General features: G+C 34.9%; 2 protein-coding genes across 3 annotated transcripts in view; both read right to left on the bottom strand.

Moving 5' to 3' along the window:
- The window catches only part of RtcB (RtcB RNA ligase), a 208,235-nt gene that overhangs the window by 80,604 nt on the left and 107,236 nt on the right, over nt 1–20,395 (bottom strand). The gene's annotated exons all lie outside the window — the stretch shown is intronic.
- LOC136413579 (tigger transposable element-derived protein 4-like) lies at nt 5,742–7,726 on the bottom strand. 2 transcript variants are annotated; one of them, XM_066397222.1, is made up of 3 exons: nt 7,526–7,726; nt 6,512–7,388; nt 5,742–6,232 (listed from the first exon to the last, which is right to left on the bottom strand). In XM_066397222.1, exons 1-3 carry the CDS (start codon nt 7,655–7,657, stop codon nt 5,952–5,954), a joined length of 1,290 nt encoding a protein of 429 aa, XP_066253319.1. In that variant the 5' UTR covers nt 7,658–7,726; the 3' UTR covers nt 5,742–5,951. The 2 variants fall into 2 exon arrangements, with proteins under 2 accessions (XP_066253319.1, XP_066253318.1); XM_066397221.1 differs by having other exon boundaries at nt 5,742–7,388; nt 7,526–7,725.

The raw sequence follows: 20,395 nt of genomic DNA, 5'->3' as shown, positions 1-20,395 counted from the left end.
GTCCAATACATCTTCATACTTCAGGTGGACCCTAAGTGTAATTATAATTATAGTATTATCATTAATTAATATTATTGCGTTTTACTATGTAAAATCAATAATTTGATACTATAGTATTGATTTGATGTATTTGCCTTCAGCGGAATATTCAGTTTCAAGAACGTAGAAGATTTTTCGAGTTTCAATCCCGGGATTAAAATTTTTAGTTTCAAAATTCAAAAGTAAAATCCCGATCTTAAAAATTGCAATTCCTATTATTACAGAAGTAAGTAAATTGTGGACGTTGGATGAACTGGTAATTTTTTTTTTAATAAATGAAATAATTATGTTTTGTTCATCCAGACAGAATTGCCTTCGGTCAATATACGGAATAGGGGGAAAAAATGCTTGTTTTATTGCACTGTGTTAGAATCGGACACTTTTTTCCGTTAAGCGGAGCACCGAGGGGAAAGCCTAAGTCAAACACACTGAATCCAATGGCGCTAACTTTTTTTTAAGTTAGCTCTTTTTTCAAGATATTTTAAATTCAAATTTTTAGTTCCAAGCACTCAAGAGAACGTTATTTTTGTCATTTTTTGATAATTTACTGAATTTGAATCGGTGAAAATCGATCGAATATACAATTAATAATAAAATCATTTATTAATAAACAATCGTATCGACAAATGTACTTCTAATAGAAACTATTTGAACAAAAATTAATTCCGTTCACTCAGTTTTAAGGTAAGTTTTCATCATTTACTAAGATATTAATATTTAGGGAGTGAAAAGTAGTGCGCATGTGTTAGTTTACCTTGACTGTCAAACGTCATGTCTATATTTGACATTTTATAATAGCTTTGAGATTCTTATAAAACGTTACGTTGTTGAATATTTTACTGCGCGCATTTCAATCGGCTTATAAAATCAATTACATATTTCAAAATATCAAAAATTGATAAGTATTCTGAATACAATAAGTTTTGTTATTTGTGTGGAAAATTTGTAATTATGCCTAATCGGCGCAACATTACCGTTGAAATGGTTGATTTGTATTTAAAATATTTTTTCCAAAAATGTTACTAGGGATGTGAGTTGGACGCCGTCTATTATACTGCGTGACAAAGAAAGGTAAATACCCATTAAAGATAATTTTATTTTGATAATTTTTTTTTGTACGTGTTCAGTACCACATACTTATTCAATGATTACATTTTCAGCAAGATCAGAGGAAGAACTTCATTTTTTTTTTCAATAGTGTATTGAGCATCCACGGTTCCTTATACACTCATTGATACGCCTGGGCTCGGATCTAATAAGATTGTCAATGTCTTCTTGAGGTATCTCATTCCAGGCAATCTGAACTTCATAAGTAAGGGCTGCTAAAGTCTGTGGAGGATGCTGTAAATTCAACAGTCTGCGGCCAATCATGTCCCATACATGTTCAATAGGAGACAGATCCGGCGATCGAGGTGGCCAGGGTAAACGGTTGATTTGATGTTGATCCATGAACGTTATTGTTTGCCTAGCAACATAAGGTCTAGCATTGTCTTGCTGGAAAATAGCGTTCGGGATAGTTCGAAAATATGGAATCACATATGGCTCCAACACTTCTTGGATATAGCGTTGGGCAGTCATGTTGCCTCTAATGAAAACTAGGGGTGACCTGCTACCATATGCGATAGCACCCCATACCATAACGCCTACAGTACGGTGGACATGACGCTCTCTGTCAAATTGTGGATCTCGCCTTTCACCCCGTCGCCTTCTCACCTTTGCCCGACCGTCGTTCATCCCCAGACAGAAGCGGGATTCATCACTAAAGATCACCTGAGTTCATTCTTGGTCCCACTGAATCCTCTTTCTACACCATTGTAAGCGGTTAGATCGATGTTCACGAGTGAGAGTCAGCATCCAATGCGGACGATAGGACAAAAGGCCAAAACTTCATATTCGGCAATATACTGTACGCATACCAACCCTATTCCCATGTTCTTCAAACCACTGATTTGCAATAGCTCGACTGCTGCTAAATCGGTCTCTAAGAGCCAAAAGTTGCAATCGACAATCTTCGCGCTCTGTGGTTCCTCTGAGTCGCCCAGTGCCTCTGGCTCTGTGCCCACGGCCTTCCTGAGTCCACGCCTGGTAACACCGCACTATGGTTTCTAAGGATCTGTTAGTTCTTCTAGACACTTCTCTGACCGACAGACCTGCTTCGCGCAACCCAACAATCCGCCCTCTCTTAAAGTCACTAAGCTGACGGATCTGTTCAATTCTACACACTTTAGGCATAATGAGTAAAAATTATGACCGATTGCAACACACTTCACAAAAGTTGCGATGCAAATGTGAACAAAAATGTTTAAACAAAATTTTATTTTTTTAAGGAACGACCCATGGAAACTAAAAAAAAAATTAACAGATAAACTTGAAATTTTGATCATTTCTTTCTTTTTTTAAGATAAGTCAACATGCAAAAAATTATCAAAATAAAATGGTTTTTAATGGGTGTTTACCTTTCTTTGTCACGTAGTATATTTGTTCGACATGTATTTTCAAACTTACTAATTGGGTAAAAACGGCGTTTATTCCACAAATTTCATGGTTTCAACAAATTCAATAAATGATAAAAAAAATCAGAAAAATAACGTTTTCTTGAGTTCTTGGAATAAAAAATTTTAATTTCAAATATCTCAAAAACGACAGCTAACTTAGAAAAATGATTAGACCTACCAACGATTATTACCTGAAAATATTTGCCCAAAAGGCGCAGTTTATCAGTCTGAGCACACCATTAGATTTAGGGTACTCGAATTAAGTTTTCCCCTCGAGTGACTAACGAAGGCAAGGATGTTTTGGCACCTAGGGTTGCTAAAGTTAAAATTAAATTTTAATAAATTCGTGTATTGCATCAGTGAGCATATTTATAGGGAGTTTATGCAGCTTGGTTGCCAGCAGACGACCTACTAATAATAACATTACTCATGAGGATGGGGCTATCATCCATTTTTCCCATCCAATGGCCAATGTTTAGGCTGTTTATTTCAAGGTATCTCGTATATACAGTTTCTTCCTTTAACTTCTGTGATCCTGGTAATAAGAACGGCAATTGTCGACGGTTCGCCGCTGATCGGTGGAACAAGGAACAAGTAAGTAGCCGAACTCAGCGACAACGCTGCCGCAATGGCGAACAAGCAACTGAAATTTCGATTTGCGGTTCCTTTTTCGATTTCATTCTTCTCAGTCTTGACGTAATAACCGTAACCGTCCACGTAGGTCCCAAAAACTGAGAATTTTCACGAAGTTTTTTCTTTTTCAAATGCGTTTTTTAATCTGATTTTGCTTATCTTGATGTAGTTCGAAGGGTAAAATCGATCACAGGTGGTGGTAGCATTTGCAGGTTTGCAGAATGCGTCAAAGCTGCCGTTGAAAGTTAGACGACGACGGCGGTAGTTTCCGCATGCTTTCAGATTGTGCAGTGCAACGTTGGGTTGGCACTTGCTTAAGTGTCGTCAAGTATCAGGCTCACAGAAATGATTAATAAAGGAAAAAATCCGAAACGACAGAACGCAAATTCAAAACAGCAATTCCATTAATCGGGAGAAAAATCTGAATTATTTAAAAAATATTCAAAAACTGTTAAAAGCATTTCACGCTCTCCTCATCTCATGTTATTGAACGAAATCGTGATTTGAAAAGTTCAGAAGAGGTCAGATTTCGCGTTGGTTCACACCAGTTCAAGCTCAGATTTGTTTTATAAGTTTTGTGAGCACGCATTTGTTGTTTTTTGATCACAGTTTTAACAATTTTTGGTGCGTTGGTAACTAAAGTGATTTTAGATTTGATTTTCACTTATAGGATAATAATAATGTGAAAATACCCGAATTTAGTTCCGGATATTATCGGCACCGAACAATTACTACTAACGATAGAAAACAGTCAGATATTTTATAATGAGAAATTAAAGGAGTGTGGTGATCCTTCCCTTAAATAACAACCGTAGGGTGAAATTTGTGATACTCCGTTTTCACATTGGGGTGAATTATCTCCACTAGAAAACCAACCAAACCACAACAAAACCAACTAACCAATTGTCGTCTATATTTAGAATTTCTATAAAATGCATATTTTATTAATTATCCTTTTACAAAAGATTATATCACGTAGACCTACTTAATTTCCACAAAATCAAAATTTAAATAAAAAAATAACCAATTGGAATTTAGGTAAATTGTTTAAATTGTGTTTTTTGAAAAATTTCTTTCACGAAAAAATATTATCAAAAATTCTGAAAGGCGTGTCAAAAATTCAAGATAACATATGAATTATGTTGAGTGTAGGTTTAATTTTTGGTAATTTTTAAAATTGAAAGTAACGGCTCGGTAACGAGATTTTAAGGACAAAAAGAAATAATACAAGGTGTCTGATCGCAAAGAATCAGTTCTGACCTTTTTGGAGAGCCGATTCGTTATCGGGAAAAATATTATAAACCATACAATCGATACGCCGAATATCTTATTCAGCGTCTAGCAAGATGTGAACGTTGGCATAAAATACGTACGTAAAAGTAATAAAAAAGAAAACTTGTTATAAGGAATTTATTTGTGGAGTCTTCCTCTATCAAGTGTATTGGTAGGGTATCCGGAAATAACGTTGAAATATTTCAGGAGATGATTCTAGAGATTAAAATAATAAAAAGTTTTTATAAACATATCCCAAAAATTCCTTTATAAACGGGCCAGAAACCCTTGAAGAGGGAACTCTGAAAGCGTTTTCACATTACTTTCGAAACGGTTTGCCCTAAAATTATGAAATTCGGTATACTGTAATAAGTTAGAATGGGAAAACTTTTTTTGTGTTAATAATTGCAGATTTTAATCAGGGGCGTCACATACAAGGGGTCTTTTACGTAAAAGTTACTTTAACTTTTTGGTTTGTGACATTTCTTAAATTTTGAAATCAAACTACTGAATCGCAAATATTTTTAAGGAAAAAAATTCTCTTATGTTATCTCGTTAGGATAGACCGTTTTTCAGAAAAATGAGTTTTCATGAACCGATGCACGATTACAAAGGTATCGAAATGCATCTTAGTAAACATAGTAGACATCCTTGTGTTGTGTATTAACTAGCAATAACAAGGCTAATATTATTAAGGATTTATCACTTATTCATAACAACTGTTGGAAATGGCTTTCGTTCATCTCAATCAAAATTCATCTATAAAAAAAAACATTTTTTTACCTTAAAGTTACGAACAAATGTACCTCTGCTGCTACAGCCTTCCTCCACCTAGTATTTTGGTAAGTTATATAAGGCCTCACTACTTCAAGCAATTCATTAAAACTATTTGCACCCATACGATAAAACTGGAAGAATTTTCGATGATATTCCATTAGCTCGTGATGGGTATGTGAAATTGACCTTTTAGCGATCTGCTGCTCACAATTGGATGCATCCAATAGCGCTTTTGCTTTTTTTCCGGTAGTGAAGAGTTAGAGCAATTACAACACTTATCTCTTCGAATTCCATTTTGCTATTGTGACGCAACAAAAAAGTAGCAAGCGCTCGTATAGGTTTTTACTTCTACAGGGTGATTCATTAACAATGGGATAACTGAAAGCTGGAAATACTACACGTCAAATGGTGACGATTGGAGAAAATATGCTTTATCCGAAAGTTGATAGTTTCGGATAGACAGGGTATTGAAAGTTAAAATTTTAATTAATTTTCTTGCCATTATTTTGAAAATACAGTAATGTTCGCTTATAACGAACCCCAAGGGACCGTAGTAAATAGTTCGTTATAACCGAAGTTCGCTATAAGCAATAAATGGTGTTATGATTGTTTTTTTAATTAATACATAACTCACTTTATTTACATACATATATATTTTAAAAAAGTCAACAAGTAACATTCTTCAACTAGTAACCAATTTAAATAATACATATTTGTTAAATTTAACAACACTTTTTAGGAATTAGAAAGAAAAAAATCGCTAATTTTGGTTTGTTTTATTGTGGTGAAATGAATTTCATTTATATGTAATTCCACATGGGCTATTCCATCGAGAACATTTTGTGGAGTATTTCGCGATTGAAGAAATTGACGAATACTAGAAACATATCGAAGTGCTTCTGTGGTTGTAGGAACGGATATTATTTCATTATTCTCATATGCTGCATCTTCGTCTTCCTCATCATCATCATAAGTGTCAGATGCAGAAGACACAGACGCAATAATGGCATTATCGTCTAAAAACTCAACGCTCACAAGATTGTCATCCACATGAACAAATTCATGAAAATCGTTGTTGGTTTGAAGAAAATCCTCTTGAATATCGGTTTTATTTTTGCATTGATTTTTTTTAAGCCATTCGACTAATGGTAAGTCATCATCTGAATCAAAATTCTCATTTTCGAGAAAACCGGCATGTCGAAAACAATTTCTAATCGTTTGCTTTGACACCTTTTGCCATGCCATATGAATAAAGCGTATTGCATCCAAAAGAGTAATAATAAATTTTTCCTTACCACTATCCATACAAGATATCATTTCCGAGAGGAGGAGTCGTCGATAATGACTCTTTAGACTATGGATAACACCCTGATCCATGGGTTGTAATTTAGAACTAGTGTTTGGTGGCATAAACACTAACGTAATCCACATCAAATTTTTAACATCGGGATGAGCCGGACAATTATCCACTAACAATATGATTTTTCTTTTTTTACGGCGTAATTCTTCATCCCATTCACGTAATGCATTTATAAAAATCTCTGAATTCATCCATGCCCTTTTATTGGACTTATAAGTTACTGGCAATTGTACAATATTCTTAAAACATCTAGGGTTTTTAGATTTTCCAATTACCAATAACTTTCTTTTTTCGGATCCTGTCAAATTCGCTACAACAAATATAGTGATTCTTTCTTTGGAAAGCTTTCCACCTTCACAGGTTTGCCCTTTAAACTTTAGTGTTCTATCAGGTGTAAGCTTGAAGAATAAACCGGTTTCATCTCCATTGAAGATGTCCTCATCCTTAAAGTTTGACCTAATTATTGGCCATTTGTTTTGCAGCCAGTCATCTACAATGTTCATATCAACTGAAGTCGATTCTCCAGCAATTCTTCCACTCGTAATATTATGCCTTCTTTTGAACCTTTCGATCCAGCTTCTATTAAATTTCGGTTCCTGGTTTCCGGACACCTTACTTGCAAAATCTTCAGCTTTTGATTGTAATATAGCACCGCTAACAATTGCGTTATTATTTCTTTGTTGAGAAAACCATTTTAAGAGTCTTTGGTCAACTTCATAATTATTGGGCTTTTTGATTTTTTTTACATTTGAATGTTGTCCACTTTCGAAGGTTTTTAGGATTGTTTCTTTATTTTTCCAAATTGTTGCAACCTAAAATTACATATGTATAGTCAAATTTTAATTCGTATTAATACTATTTCAAATTACATAATTTATTACAAAGCCGGAAAATTACTGGAATAACAAAAAAAAATATCTGTGAACATTGCATATTTTATTGTTCTTACCGTTGATTTACTTAATCCCATTTCTGAACAAATTTCACTCTGTTTGGCATGTCTCTGCAACCGTTTAACAATATCATATTTACAATTTAAAGTTAAAGCTTTACGTTTTTTTTTTTTAATGATATAACTCATGATTTTTTTAACGAACGAATTCTTTGAACGCTATCAATATACTGGAACAACTGTGTCGTTTGTGTCAGCAATTTGCTTCAAACGATTTTGGACTTTCCCCGAGAATTGTTTACTTTTCTTCTTTGGGATTTCGGTAAAATTCCGCGTTAAGTTCGTTATAACCGTAAAGTTTTTCTATTCTTCTAAAAATTTAAGGTTCGTTCTAAGCGAAAGTTCGTTGTAAGCGGGTTCGTTATAAATGACAAAAATAACATACGTTTAAATGTACTTAAGTTCGTACTTCATAGATTAGTTCGTTATAACCGAAAGTTCGTTATAAGCGGGTTCGTTATAAGCGAACATTACTGTATTTATGTTAGATACTTAAAAATTTGTGTAGTTATGGTTTTTTAGGTAACGAAGTTCACTTTGGCTGCCAAAGCAGCAAAAAAATGTTAAAGCTGCGATTAAAAAACGGCAAAAGTGTGCAAATCCATGGTAGTATGAATGTTTAATTTAAAGTTGCGACAATGGAGTCGCAGGAAAAATAGAGTGAGTTCCGACTTGTTAATCGCTGCGATTTTTTAATTGCAAGTGCGCACTAAATCTTAGATATTTTACAAATATGACTTAATTTAAATACTATTTTTTACTTAGGTCAGCTTTTTTAAACTTTTCGTAGTTTTGTAAGCAAAATCATTTCAATGAAAAGTCTAAAAACACAGCTGCAAAAATTGTGAATATTCACAACTTTCAGATCTTTATTGAAGTGACCTGAAATAAAAAATAGAAGGAAATGTATTTTTATTATTAAGAATAACTTTACGCATTTTTCACATATTTCAAGATTTCAGATCTCACGATTAATCGTAGGCCACGTTTGTGTGGAAACCAAGTGCTCGTCTGGGTGGGTAGGTGTCAGCTTAAACTACAGAGTTCTCATATCCGAACAGTCGAGTTAAAACGTAATCATTTAGCCGAATCTAATTCAGGGACATTAAAGGCTTAATTAATTTAAGCAGTTCAAAATCCCGGGAGCTTTGTTACGAGAATTATGTTCGTGAAAATTTTGAAATACAGACGGAGTATTAGTCAGTTTCGTTGTTTGCATGCATATTTCAGGTAAAGTTGCCAGCCAGTACATAGTTGCCCTAAGAAGTTTTAATTCTTCTGAAGCAAGTCGGGATGTGAGAATAGTCTAATTATGGGGAAAGCAGAAGTTAGGTTCGGGAAAAATTTAATTTCTTTCAATGATTACCTTTTCTTATAATTTTAACACTAAAAGAAAAGCAGATGAATATTTTTGTGCAAAAAATTTTGAGATTTAGATAGGGTGTTTCTAAATAGATGATAAAAATTTTAATGGGTAAATTCTTTGCCGAATTTAAGATGAAAAGTTCACGTAAAGATATGTCAAAAAATGCTTCGTCTTCGATTTACAGGGTGTTGAAAAACATTTTTCTTTTCGTTTTTTTTAGTTACTTGTTTATTTTTTAAAGAAACTTGCTAAAAATTTGTACGTATCATCTGCCGAGTGTTTTCTACAAACGGAAATTTTCGGTCTTTGATTTCATGTATGAGGTGATGCGGATTGATGGGGTTTGAGCTCTCATTTATCATACATTTTGTTTTCAGTTAATACTTTGATTTTTTAGATAAATTTCTGAAATCCGCATTGAATTTTTTCACTTTTTGGTCTCTTGCAAGATTTCGCTTAAATCGATGGTTTAAGTAATATTCGCGATAATAAGCAACTGCTTCCTGCAGATGCAATTATTAACATCAATGTTAATCAACCAAGCTTAAACAAAAACTTATCTTTGTTGAATATAATAGTGTTTTAATTTTATAGCAGCTGCTGAAAATGACCTCCACATACTAATGTAAAAAAATATATGTGATAAATGAGAGCTCAAAACCTATTAATTCCCATCACCCCGTATATGAAATTAAAGTTGGAAAACTTCCGTTTGGAACAAACACTCGACGTATTACATGTACAAGTTTCGATAAAAAATAAACAAATAATTTTAAAAAAACGAAAAAAAAGTGTTTTTCAACACCCTGTAGATCAAAGACGAAACATTTTTGTTTTTGTTGTGTTTTGACACATCTTTATGTGAACTTTTTGTCTTAAATTTGGCTCACGGTTTACCCATCAAAATTTTTACTATCTGTTCAGAAACACCCTGTATAAAGTTCGCCGCGTGACAAGGCGATGGTAGCTATGTTAAATAATTTCTTGGCAAATTAACAAAGAGTTTTAGAAAAATTAAAATCCTACTAGAAAAAAATCAAAATGTTCTCGTCTCAATTTCCCTGAAAGCAAGTTTTCTCAACACATCAATATCGACAATCAATAATTTTTCTTTGTTCAGCACAAACACAATGAACGAGGTGGTTCTTGCACCAACCTCGCGGATTCTTATAGCTTCTCGTCTCGTGTCCGCATGCAGGTATCTTCCATAATGAAGCTATTAATTAGAGGGCGCTGCCTGTACCCACTCGATTTGCGAGGCGGGATTCTCGGAATTCTCTTGGGACCCGGGTACTAAAAATGTCCAATTCGGCAGGTCCCGGCCGAACCACGTAATTGGTCTCTTGCTTGTTTTTGCGCCTTTGTTTCGTCTATAGACGTATGAAGGTTCACCACGATCGGAATGCGGGGTCCATGTAGATTTGGCTTATTTGATGGTATGGTGGGCCCATTATTGAATAATCTGAAAATGAGACTAAATGCGGATTTCTGTACCCTCGCGAATTGCAGATTACGAATTAAGTCCATTTCTAAGTAATTTTACAACTCTAAAAAGTCGTGTAGGTACCCAGGTTTAAAATATTGTTTTCAACACTTAGAACTCAAAGCTCAGAGCTCAAAAATCGGAACTCAAAACTCAGAACTTAAAACTTCTATCCTCAAAATTTTCAAGTCCGTTTCAATACCTAGAACTGACGCACGCGTCTTGTGTCTATGAACAGGAACGAAATTGAATAAGGCAAAGACCATTGGGTATTCGTTAATTGCGACTATATGAATGTAACTAGTTTTCCTACTAAATTATTCTCTTCGACTTGGACTTGGAAATTACATCAAAAACATGGCGAAGAAACTTTTTATAAATGCGCAATTATACGGTTCGGGAGAAGTATTTAATTTTTTTAAATAAGATGAATTTCTTCACATTTCAGCCAATATAGAGACTTTCACAGCTACCTGCATGGCACCGTGTCACATAACATACGACATGGTGGCCTTTTCGCAAGAACCCACCAGATTTGCGCGTTCCTGCCCAATTTGCGGATGTTTCGAATTTCAAAAGCCTCGTTAGCGTCCTCTTTGGACCGGGTTTATGGTTTCTGGTCTTTCTTAAAACGACTTTTAGAATGGATCGTTAATTTCAACCTTGGTACCATTTGGTGCCAGTCCTGAAACGGGAAATAAATTCAAATAAATACGGTATACTTACAACAGAAACTATACATATTTATGCAGAAAAATTTACCCAAAATGTATCAATTTTAGGTTCGAACATAATTCTGCGATGGTAAGTTATTCGAACTTCTTGTGTTGACAGCGGATATGACGTCATTGCAGTAGGCCCCCGACCTAACCTGAACTAACTTTATTTGAAAAGTCGGTCATTCTCTATTTAATAACTATGGTTATTACCAAAATTAACTTGCGAACAGATAAAATTCTCAGCAACGAAACTGCAACAGGAAAAGTTAATTTATGATATTGGTGAAAGTGCGTTAATAATTTGTGATCGTAAGATAAATATGGGGACCTTACTCTAATAAGGGAGATAGCTCCATTTTTGGTTAATTTTGAGATATAACCCCAGCTACATGCAATAGAACTTGCCTGGTTGTCTAATGCAAGAAAGTGGCAAATCCGATAACATGTACATATACATATACATATGTTAATGGTATATTTTATTACGAGATCGGAAAATAGCATTTTCCCGTGCACGCGTGACAGAGAAGTCATGTAAGCACGAGAAAATGTATTTCGGACGTATAACGAGGGATGTTTTTCATTTTGAGTCGCTGAAAACAGAAAGTTGTTTTGCTCACTCCAAAAGTGGATTTTTTAATCAGTGAACAACTTCGTAGGAAAATCCAGTTGTTTTGGCATATTCTGTTGTTTATATTTATAGCAGAAATAGACCCTATAAAGAAAAAAGTTTTATTCATTTACTTTCTCAGATTAATGAACAAGAATATTGTGCATTTGGTTCTGTTTTTCTTTTTCTCTCCCGTTTTTATTTTTCTCATATAAAACGCTAGAAGCTTCTTATTTTTTTATTTACGTGCCTTTCTCGAAAGTTAAAGCAATAGTCCCACAATTAAAGAATGTCTTCAGTAATTGCCTTCAGTTTTCAAATTCTGAAGGGGGAAAAATTGAAAAATTCTAATGCAACTTAATGTCAAAAATTATAAATATTTTTTTCAAATTGTACGAATTGTTACAAGATGTTTTACTATGAGGAAAAGAGGGATGTTAAGAAAATATTTTTAATAAGACGGAGTCCCTGTTCATCAAATACGACCTTCAGGGACGTTTTTGTCTTTGGTCACTACTAGTTTGAACTTAAGGGCGCTAATGCTATACTTTAAGGAAATCTAAGAGTCCAAGTTTTCCTAAGGGCAATTTAGTGGTACCGGTCCGCGGAGGTGGCCAACTCGGGCGTCGCACGTCGCCTGAGACCGGCCACACTTCCACGTTCCCACGAGGTGGCCCCTTGCCCCCCGTACTGCCTCGTTCCGCGGCCTACACCAAACACCGCCACAAAAGACGAAAAAAAATCCGTGGACGTGATGGATTTTTGTTCAAGATTTGGCCTTTTTCCACTCGGTGGCAAAGCAGTACCGCAGAACTTAATCACCTCTCGTTTCGAAATTGTCCGCCATACCTAATTGTCTTTCGTTGAACCGTTCAAGAGAGGTGCCCGGTTTGCTATTGTGAAACTAACTGGGATCAAAGTAATTTGCTTGTATAATCTTTTTTCTTTTGGCAGATGATGAGGAGATACCAATGAAACTACTTTAGCTACTATTTGCCTTCAATACCCGCTTCCGAGATATTTAAAATCTTCTTAATTCGAAAAGACAAAGAAATTGAATTTTTGTCTCTTTTGTATGCAAAAAAAATCCATTCGGATAAGCCAATCTTCCAAATCTTGAACTAGGCCGGGCAGTTTTTATTTAAAACTTCCCAGATTCCAAGGATAAATTTATCCTCTTATGTGAATCTCATTGACGTTAGAATTGCATGAAAGTCCAGGAAATTTTGGAAAATTTTCCTTGTTTTGGGCGGATCGTCCAAATTTCATTTTGGAGCCTCAACCGGTACCGACTTGAATTCCCTAGCATTTTTGTTCTGAACTTTAATCGGGACTCTTAAAGTGTTCAGTTTAGAAAATGCTGGACCGCACAGTCAAAAATTTTCACATCTCTTATTCGCCTTGAATGTGAAAATGTACTTGAAAATACTTTTTGATACTTTTTGAAATGTCTGTAAGAAGCGGAATTAATAAAGCCCTCGCGGTAACAAACAAAAACAGGATTATTTTCGTTTGATCTTAGAGGGATTCTAAAGTGGAAAATTCGATTCAAATCGAATACAGAGAGTTCAGTTTTCTTGCCCATTTTACCTAATGAACAAAACGATTAAAGATATATTTAAATAGATTATCTCTGGAATGACCCAAAAACCTTTTAAAATTTGGTTCTCAAATTATTTTTAGTAAGACAAAAAAGATACAATTTGGCATTATTGTGTAAAGCACCCCGGCTTACGCATACGTATTATTATATCATATATGTATTAACCTCTTACATTATTTCTTGTACTATTTTCTCATGGAAACCTAAGGACAATATTAGAACTTAATTAGAATGTATGTCTACGTAGAAACACAATTCCTTTGTCTAATATAAGCAACCCATCAAATTGTAATTAGCTGAGACTCAAAGTCTCAGTACTGTTTAAGGTTCAAACTACCCTTATTAATGTACTTTAGCAAAGTCCACGTAGATATCATGTATATAAATAGGGCAGTCAAGCAGTTAAGAAACAGTCCAGCAGAAACCTTCAGACTCATCTTCACAAAACACTTATATAAAAAGGGTCTTTACGCCTCGCTCCCGCTCTTGTATTATCGAGAAGTTAATAAAGTGTTATATTTTTGACTCGCGTATAGTTATTCCAACCCGGCACATTACAATTGGTTTTTATATGCGATTCCAGAAATATAAAATTATTTCTAGTGAAATTTATAAAATGGGCAGCCTATAGAAGCCAAACCATCCTTTTCTATTTTTATCGCAATATGTTGAAAATTTCCGGCCCTAGAATTTCAAGTTGTGATTGATATGATGGTAGGAGAAATATTCTGCAAAAAAGATGATTTTGGCACCAAAATGTTCCTCCTTTTCCAAAGCTAATTGAAAACGTAAAAAGAAGTGATTCTTCAATACTCAGTAGTGCGTTTGGTGAATTGGAGCACTTGACTAGATAAAAACTCTTTATTTATTTTGCGTAATGAATAAATGATGAATGATGAAAGATGATGAAATAATGAATGAATAAATCGGTTTTGGGTTATTCCAGACCTAGATAGAGGAGAGATGTTGTCATTAAAAACAATGAATTTTTCATCTACTTGAGACTTATTTGTGTAGCACCAAAATCCCGGAAGCGAGACTGCATCTAATGAAATGCCGTTTAATTGGAACAACCGATTTTGGTGCTTCACCCAGATTTACCGAACTTTTAACAGATTTCAAAGATTTATTCGTAACATTGCAGAAGAGTCAAAATGATGTTTCTTGTCACCACTTTACCCTCAAAAACAAGGCAAACTGGTGCAATTGAACCGCATTCATTGCAGAGTATAGCTCCAAAGTGTGCGAGCATTTTAACCCCTCAGAAATAATGCCGTTTTTTTTCTAGTTCGCACTGAATCCCTGAGAACGCTGCATGAGACCCCATAAGTTTAAAAACACTTTCAAAAATCAAATTCCAACTTGATCAATCTAATCAGACAATCGAAGATGATTAATATTGAAACCATTAAGATTCATTGTTCGTGCATCCATCTCCAAATTATTGTTCTCTGAAAAATGGGTATTTCGACGAGAGAAACGGTACGTCTATGGTACCACCGCAGCATACCTACCGTGATGCTGTATGGACCATTCAGCAGGATCGGCAATCGGCAGCAGCATCTCTGAAGAGGCAGTGAGAGGGGGAGGCGAAGCTGCAACTTGTGGAGGCCAGACACGAGCGGCGAGTGCTCAAAGACCAGAGGAATTCGATTAAATTCGGGTGGTGGTCAATTGGACTTAAGACGTCGAAATAATGCCTAAAGGTCTCAAAATTCAAGTTGCATGGATAAGATACTCTATCCACTTTTCCGAAAATATCTCTTTCCATCATATCTTTTAAAATGGGGACGAAAATTATTTCTCGTCTCATTATACCCTTCCTCTCCTACTTCATTCAGAAAGTTATTTTTCTTAAAATTCATGTCTTTGACCTACTCCATAAATTACAACATACTTTTTTTTTAAATTCTTGTCTGGTTTATTTCCAAATCCGTTAATCTGCATCTCATGACTAATGTTCGTCATTGTTTTCTCAAAAAATAATAGAGATATGGCTTAAAGGTGTAACACACGCACACACTAATTACCTACTCCTGGCCCATTAATTCAAAAACTTAATTAAGGGTATGGGAGGACTTGCCCATGCCCATGACTAATTTCCAAACTAATTATCAAAAACTCCCATAACCGAGACTATCCGGTTTGCCATGTACGCCCACTTCGTTTACATCCTCTTTTTCGATCCCGATCCTTCGGTCTTTCTTGGAAACAACGGGCTGCATCCAATTAGCAGCTAATGGAAGGCCTTGTTAGGAGATTAATTTTATACTGAGTGATAATATCCTGGGAGCTGATTTGTTTTTAAGCGAGAACGAGGGGTAAATAATTGTAATTGATTATGAAATATGACAAAAATCTGAGAAGAGTTTGAACATGCTAAAGCAGAATAATTGAGAGCGGTAATTCGAATGAAAACAGATTCTGGATTTACATATACACCGTGTCAATTTGAAAACGAAGCACTCTCGATATTTCAGTCCTTATAAAAAATATGTAAATATGCAAAAACATATCGATTTTATTTTCAACAGGGACATCCTGTAACTCGATTTTCTATTAAATTGCATGCACTCTCTAGCGAGGGTGGAAACAACCACTAAAATTTTAAATGGGAAAGGGGTTGAGCTATACCTCATTTGAATGGTGTTTCAATTACCTTTCCAAATGTACCTGTTTTTTTTTCATTGAGAGACTTTCAAAAAATCATGTCCAAACCGTAGTAAACAAGCTTAAGTATCAATTGTATTGTAGAAAAATTATTTATTAATATTTTAAGTGTTCAAAGTACTGTCCATTGTTTTTTGTACAGTAGTAAAGTCTGTTTTCAAACTACATTCTAACATTTATAAAAACTTCTACTTGAATTTTCCTACACGCAGCTGTAATTCTTCTCTTCAATTCATCCAAAACTTGAGACTTGGTTTTATAAACAACAGATAGGTTTCCTGACAAATGGAGGTTAAAGAGGACCAATTGTGTGGCCACCACGATCATCTGATTTAATACCTCTGGATTTTTTCTCTGGAGACATCTTAAATTTATTGCTTATAAAATCCATCCTTAAGATTTGGCAGGAGTGAAGAGAAGAATTACATACACTGCGTGTAGAGAAATTCAAGTAAAAGTTCTTGTGAATGTTAGAATGGACTGTGATAATATACTTTATTGCTATTTAGAAAATAAAGAATAGCATTTTGAAGACTTAAAACGTTAATAAACAATTTTTCTACAATACAGCTAATACCTAAGCTTGTTTAAGGTTTAGACATGATTGTTGAAAACCTCCCAATGAAAAAAAAACATGTATATTTGGAAAGGTAATCGAAAGACCTTTCAAATGAGGTATAATGCAACCTCCCTTCTCATTCAAGATTTTAGTGATTATTTCCACCTCTGTTAGAGGGTGCATGCAATTTAATAGAAAATCGAGTTAAAGGATGTCCCCGTTGAAAATAAAATTGATATGTTTTTTCATATTTACATATTTTCTATAAGAACTGAAATATCGAGAGTGGTTCATTTCCAAATTGATACGCTCTATGTGCTCTTCCTTGCAAATAAATGGTTTTCATTGCAATTTAAAGCAATAATATCTCTATTTCTGTTAAGTCCTCAGGATCCTAAACAAGAGGTGATAAGAATTAAACCTAAATAACAGCAAGTCATAATGATAAAATTTAATAAAATAGAATAATTATAATGTGTATGTGTATACCATATATATATTATATTATATATATAAAAAAATGGAGCCTATCCCCGTGAAGTTTTCTGCCGCACCTATTTTACTAGGAGTCCAGAAATGATCATTGGTAATGCCGTGTTCAAAATTCGATCCGTTGAAAGGAATAATTTTCCCTGACTATATATATATATATATGTATATATATGAATGATACTATTGAGTGTGCAAAAGAGGGAACATGTTCCTGTACAAGTCCTTGTGCCTTGTACAATACGAGTACGAGGAAAGATGGGAGAATGGACGTACATTTGTTGTGAAACACAAGTCACGTTACTACCTCCGTTTATTAGGAACTCAGAAAGGATAGAAATAAAACCGTAATTCAATGTAGAGGAAATTATTCTTGAGATATTGGTGAATGGGATTTATCCACACTCTGCCGCAAAATTAACGCATAAGTTTCAACCATGCGTTAATCACGAGAGTGACAGGTGCCACCCACTGTGACACTTTGATGGCCTGCTCCGTAATTTGTGAACGTCTGGGAGCAGCGCTCTAATTACTTTTTGGCAAATAAGCTGCGAACTCGCCTTGCTAATTTCAGTGCGATCGTGAATCTTGAAGCTAAGTTATCAGCAATCAAATTCTATATATTTATATAACATATAAATATAAATAAAGAATTATCTGAGACCGAAAAAAATGCAAATAGGAAGTAAGTAGTAATCCCGAAGTTTTGATGAAATGATATGAAGGAACTAGTGACGAGGAAAACTATCTACCTGAAAATCAAGACATAAGAGACCAAGAAGAGGAAAATGTAGTTATAGAGAGTAACCACCCATCAGAGTCGGAGCAGAATTTTTCTGAAAATAACGACAGTTCTTCCGACGATGAAATGGTAAGGAGCAATGCCTCTAAAGTCCTGCCATGCAAATTTTACATTGGGAAAGACCGGCAAATAAAATAGCTACAGAGGCGTCCACCGGTAAACGTTAGAATACGGGGTCATTATACATTCAGAGTGGTGCATCAAAAACGAAACAGAGGTAATTTCAGATATTTGAAAATTTATTTTTGACAAATGCTCGGCCACGTAAACCTTATATTCGAAGGGGATACATTATGAACGTGCACTCGCTCCTTTCACATCAACCCCCGAGCCGGGGTGAGTTAAATCCCTGAAATCTTAAGTGGAAAGTAGGGTCGAGTAGTACCTTGTTTGAAAGGCCTATCTATTCACGTTATATTGATCCCCAATTTGACTAACTTTGATTCAGCGGTTTTCGAGAAATTTAATCAAAAGATATATCGTCTGATATGAATTAATAACGTGAAATCGGCAACAACTGAGGTAAAAATAACATAAAGCGGGTACTTTTGACTGATTTTTCAAAACAATTATTCTGATAATTTTAATCACTTGAGAGAATCAAACTCACCCCTAAAAGAAATTAATTTGAAGTACCGAATTATTTAACGAGTTATGAATTATTCATTTATTAATGTAAGACAATTTTTAAAAAACACACATCCAATATTTATCTACGTATTAATTAGTTGATTAAGTTTTCGAAGTGACGACCACCAGTTTTTAAACAGTAATACTTTGGCTCAAATCGCTGTCACACATTTTGGAGCATTTGAGGATTTATTTGATGGCATTCATTTATTATTCTTTGGTGAAGGTCTTCTAAAGAGTTCGGTTGAATTGCGTAGATTTTGCTTTTTAAGTGACCCCACAGAAAAAAAATCCAAAGGTGATAAATTTGGTGATCGTGAGGGCCATTCAATAGCGCCTCTCCTTCCAATCCAACGACCTGGAAATCGTTCATTTAAATACTCTCGGACACGTAATGTGTAATGGAGGAAGACACAATCCTGCTGAAATGGCAACTGGTCAATCAATGTAATTTTTATTATTTTCATATAATTCTGTTAATTCCGGATCAATTGCATCTTGTAATAATTCTAAGTACATGTCACTAGCGAGAGTAAGAAAAAAAGACCAACAAGATGATCTCCAAAGATGTCAGCTCAAACATTTCATTTTTGTGGATACTGACGATGAACTAATTTCAAAACGTACTTGCGTTCCACTTGATTATCTTCATGATTCTGATTGAACAGTTGGGCGGTCCGACTGGCACACTGATGATTTTCAAAAAAGAATTGAATGATTTCTACTCTCTCTGTAATCGAATGAACCACTTTTGGTTTGCAAAACGTAAACGAAATTATGAATTTAGTTTGAGACGCGTTTATTTTGTGTGCGCCAAACAAGTTTCTTTTCTTATTTTTTTGTAAAAATATTCAAAACATAAAATTGATACATTATTTCTGTTGTGTATCTTTATAAAATTTTTTTATCAGAATAAAAAATTATTCAAAACAATTTGTTTTATGTTATTTTTACCTCAGTTGTTGCTAATTTCATATTAGGAAGACTATATATCTCATTTAACTTCGTTTAGATGTTTAGTGCGTGTAGTAAATTGAACATTTCTTCCCAAGGAAGGTGACCCAATGAAAGGAGAAGTCTTTCGCTGGAAGAATGTGCAGCTACTCTGGTAGTTGCGGAAGTAGTCACAGGTTCAAATCGCACTACGTTTCTGAGTCTCACAATCTATGGGGTCTCCAGAGCACTCGCGCAGTTTCGGAACATTGGCAGTAATCGAAGAAGACCTGGATAAGGACTCCAAAGGTTGACCATTAATAACCAAGATTGATTTTTGCGGTTGAAAGAGAAGTCGTTTCACTACAAGCACTGCGCTGCAACAGAGTTTTTCCTTGATATGACTTTTGTATCAGTCAATGCACAATGAGAAAGTTGGTAGAAAGGACTGTTATTCCCTATAGGGCTGTAAGTGGTCCCCTATTGACCGTAGATCATAGAAGACATGGTGTTTAATTCCTCCGAGAGTACCACGATTGGGGAGATCGTCAATGGGACAACGTACTGTTTGCGGATGAGTCTCGATTTTGCCTTTTTTGTCATGATCGTCGTAAGAGAATGTATCGACGTCCTGGAAAGCGATACGCCCGGTGCAACATTGTCGGAATTGTGAGCTATGGAGGTTGATTTGTTATGATATGGGGGAGTATTAGTTTGGGAGCTCGCATGGAGTTAGTTGTGCTTCAGAACGATAGTTTGACAGCTCACCGATACGTAAAAGACATTTTAGAACCCCATGTATTGCCATATGCTCCATTTATCGGTGAAAAATTTTTATTGATGCATGATAATGTACGTACACACGTGATATAAGTAGGACAAAATTACCTCCAAGATATGGAAATTAAAACATTGCGTTGGCCAGCAAAAAATCCTGATTTGAACCCCATTGAACATTTATGGGACAACATGGGTCGAGAAGTTAGAGTCTTGCAGGTTCCCC

Source organism: Euwallacea similis, chromosome 14 (genome assembly GCF_039881205.1).
Source record: "Euwallacea similis isolate ESF13 chromosome 14, ESF131.1, whole genome shotgun sequence".
Taxonomy (NCBI): Eukaryota; Metazoa; Arthropoda; class Insecta; order Coleoptera; family Curculionidae; genus Euwallacea; species Euwallacea similis.
This window is presented reverse-complemented; position numbering and strand designations above follow the sequence as displayed.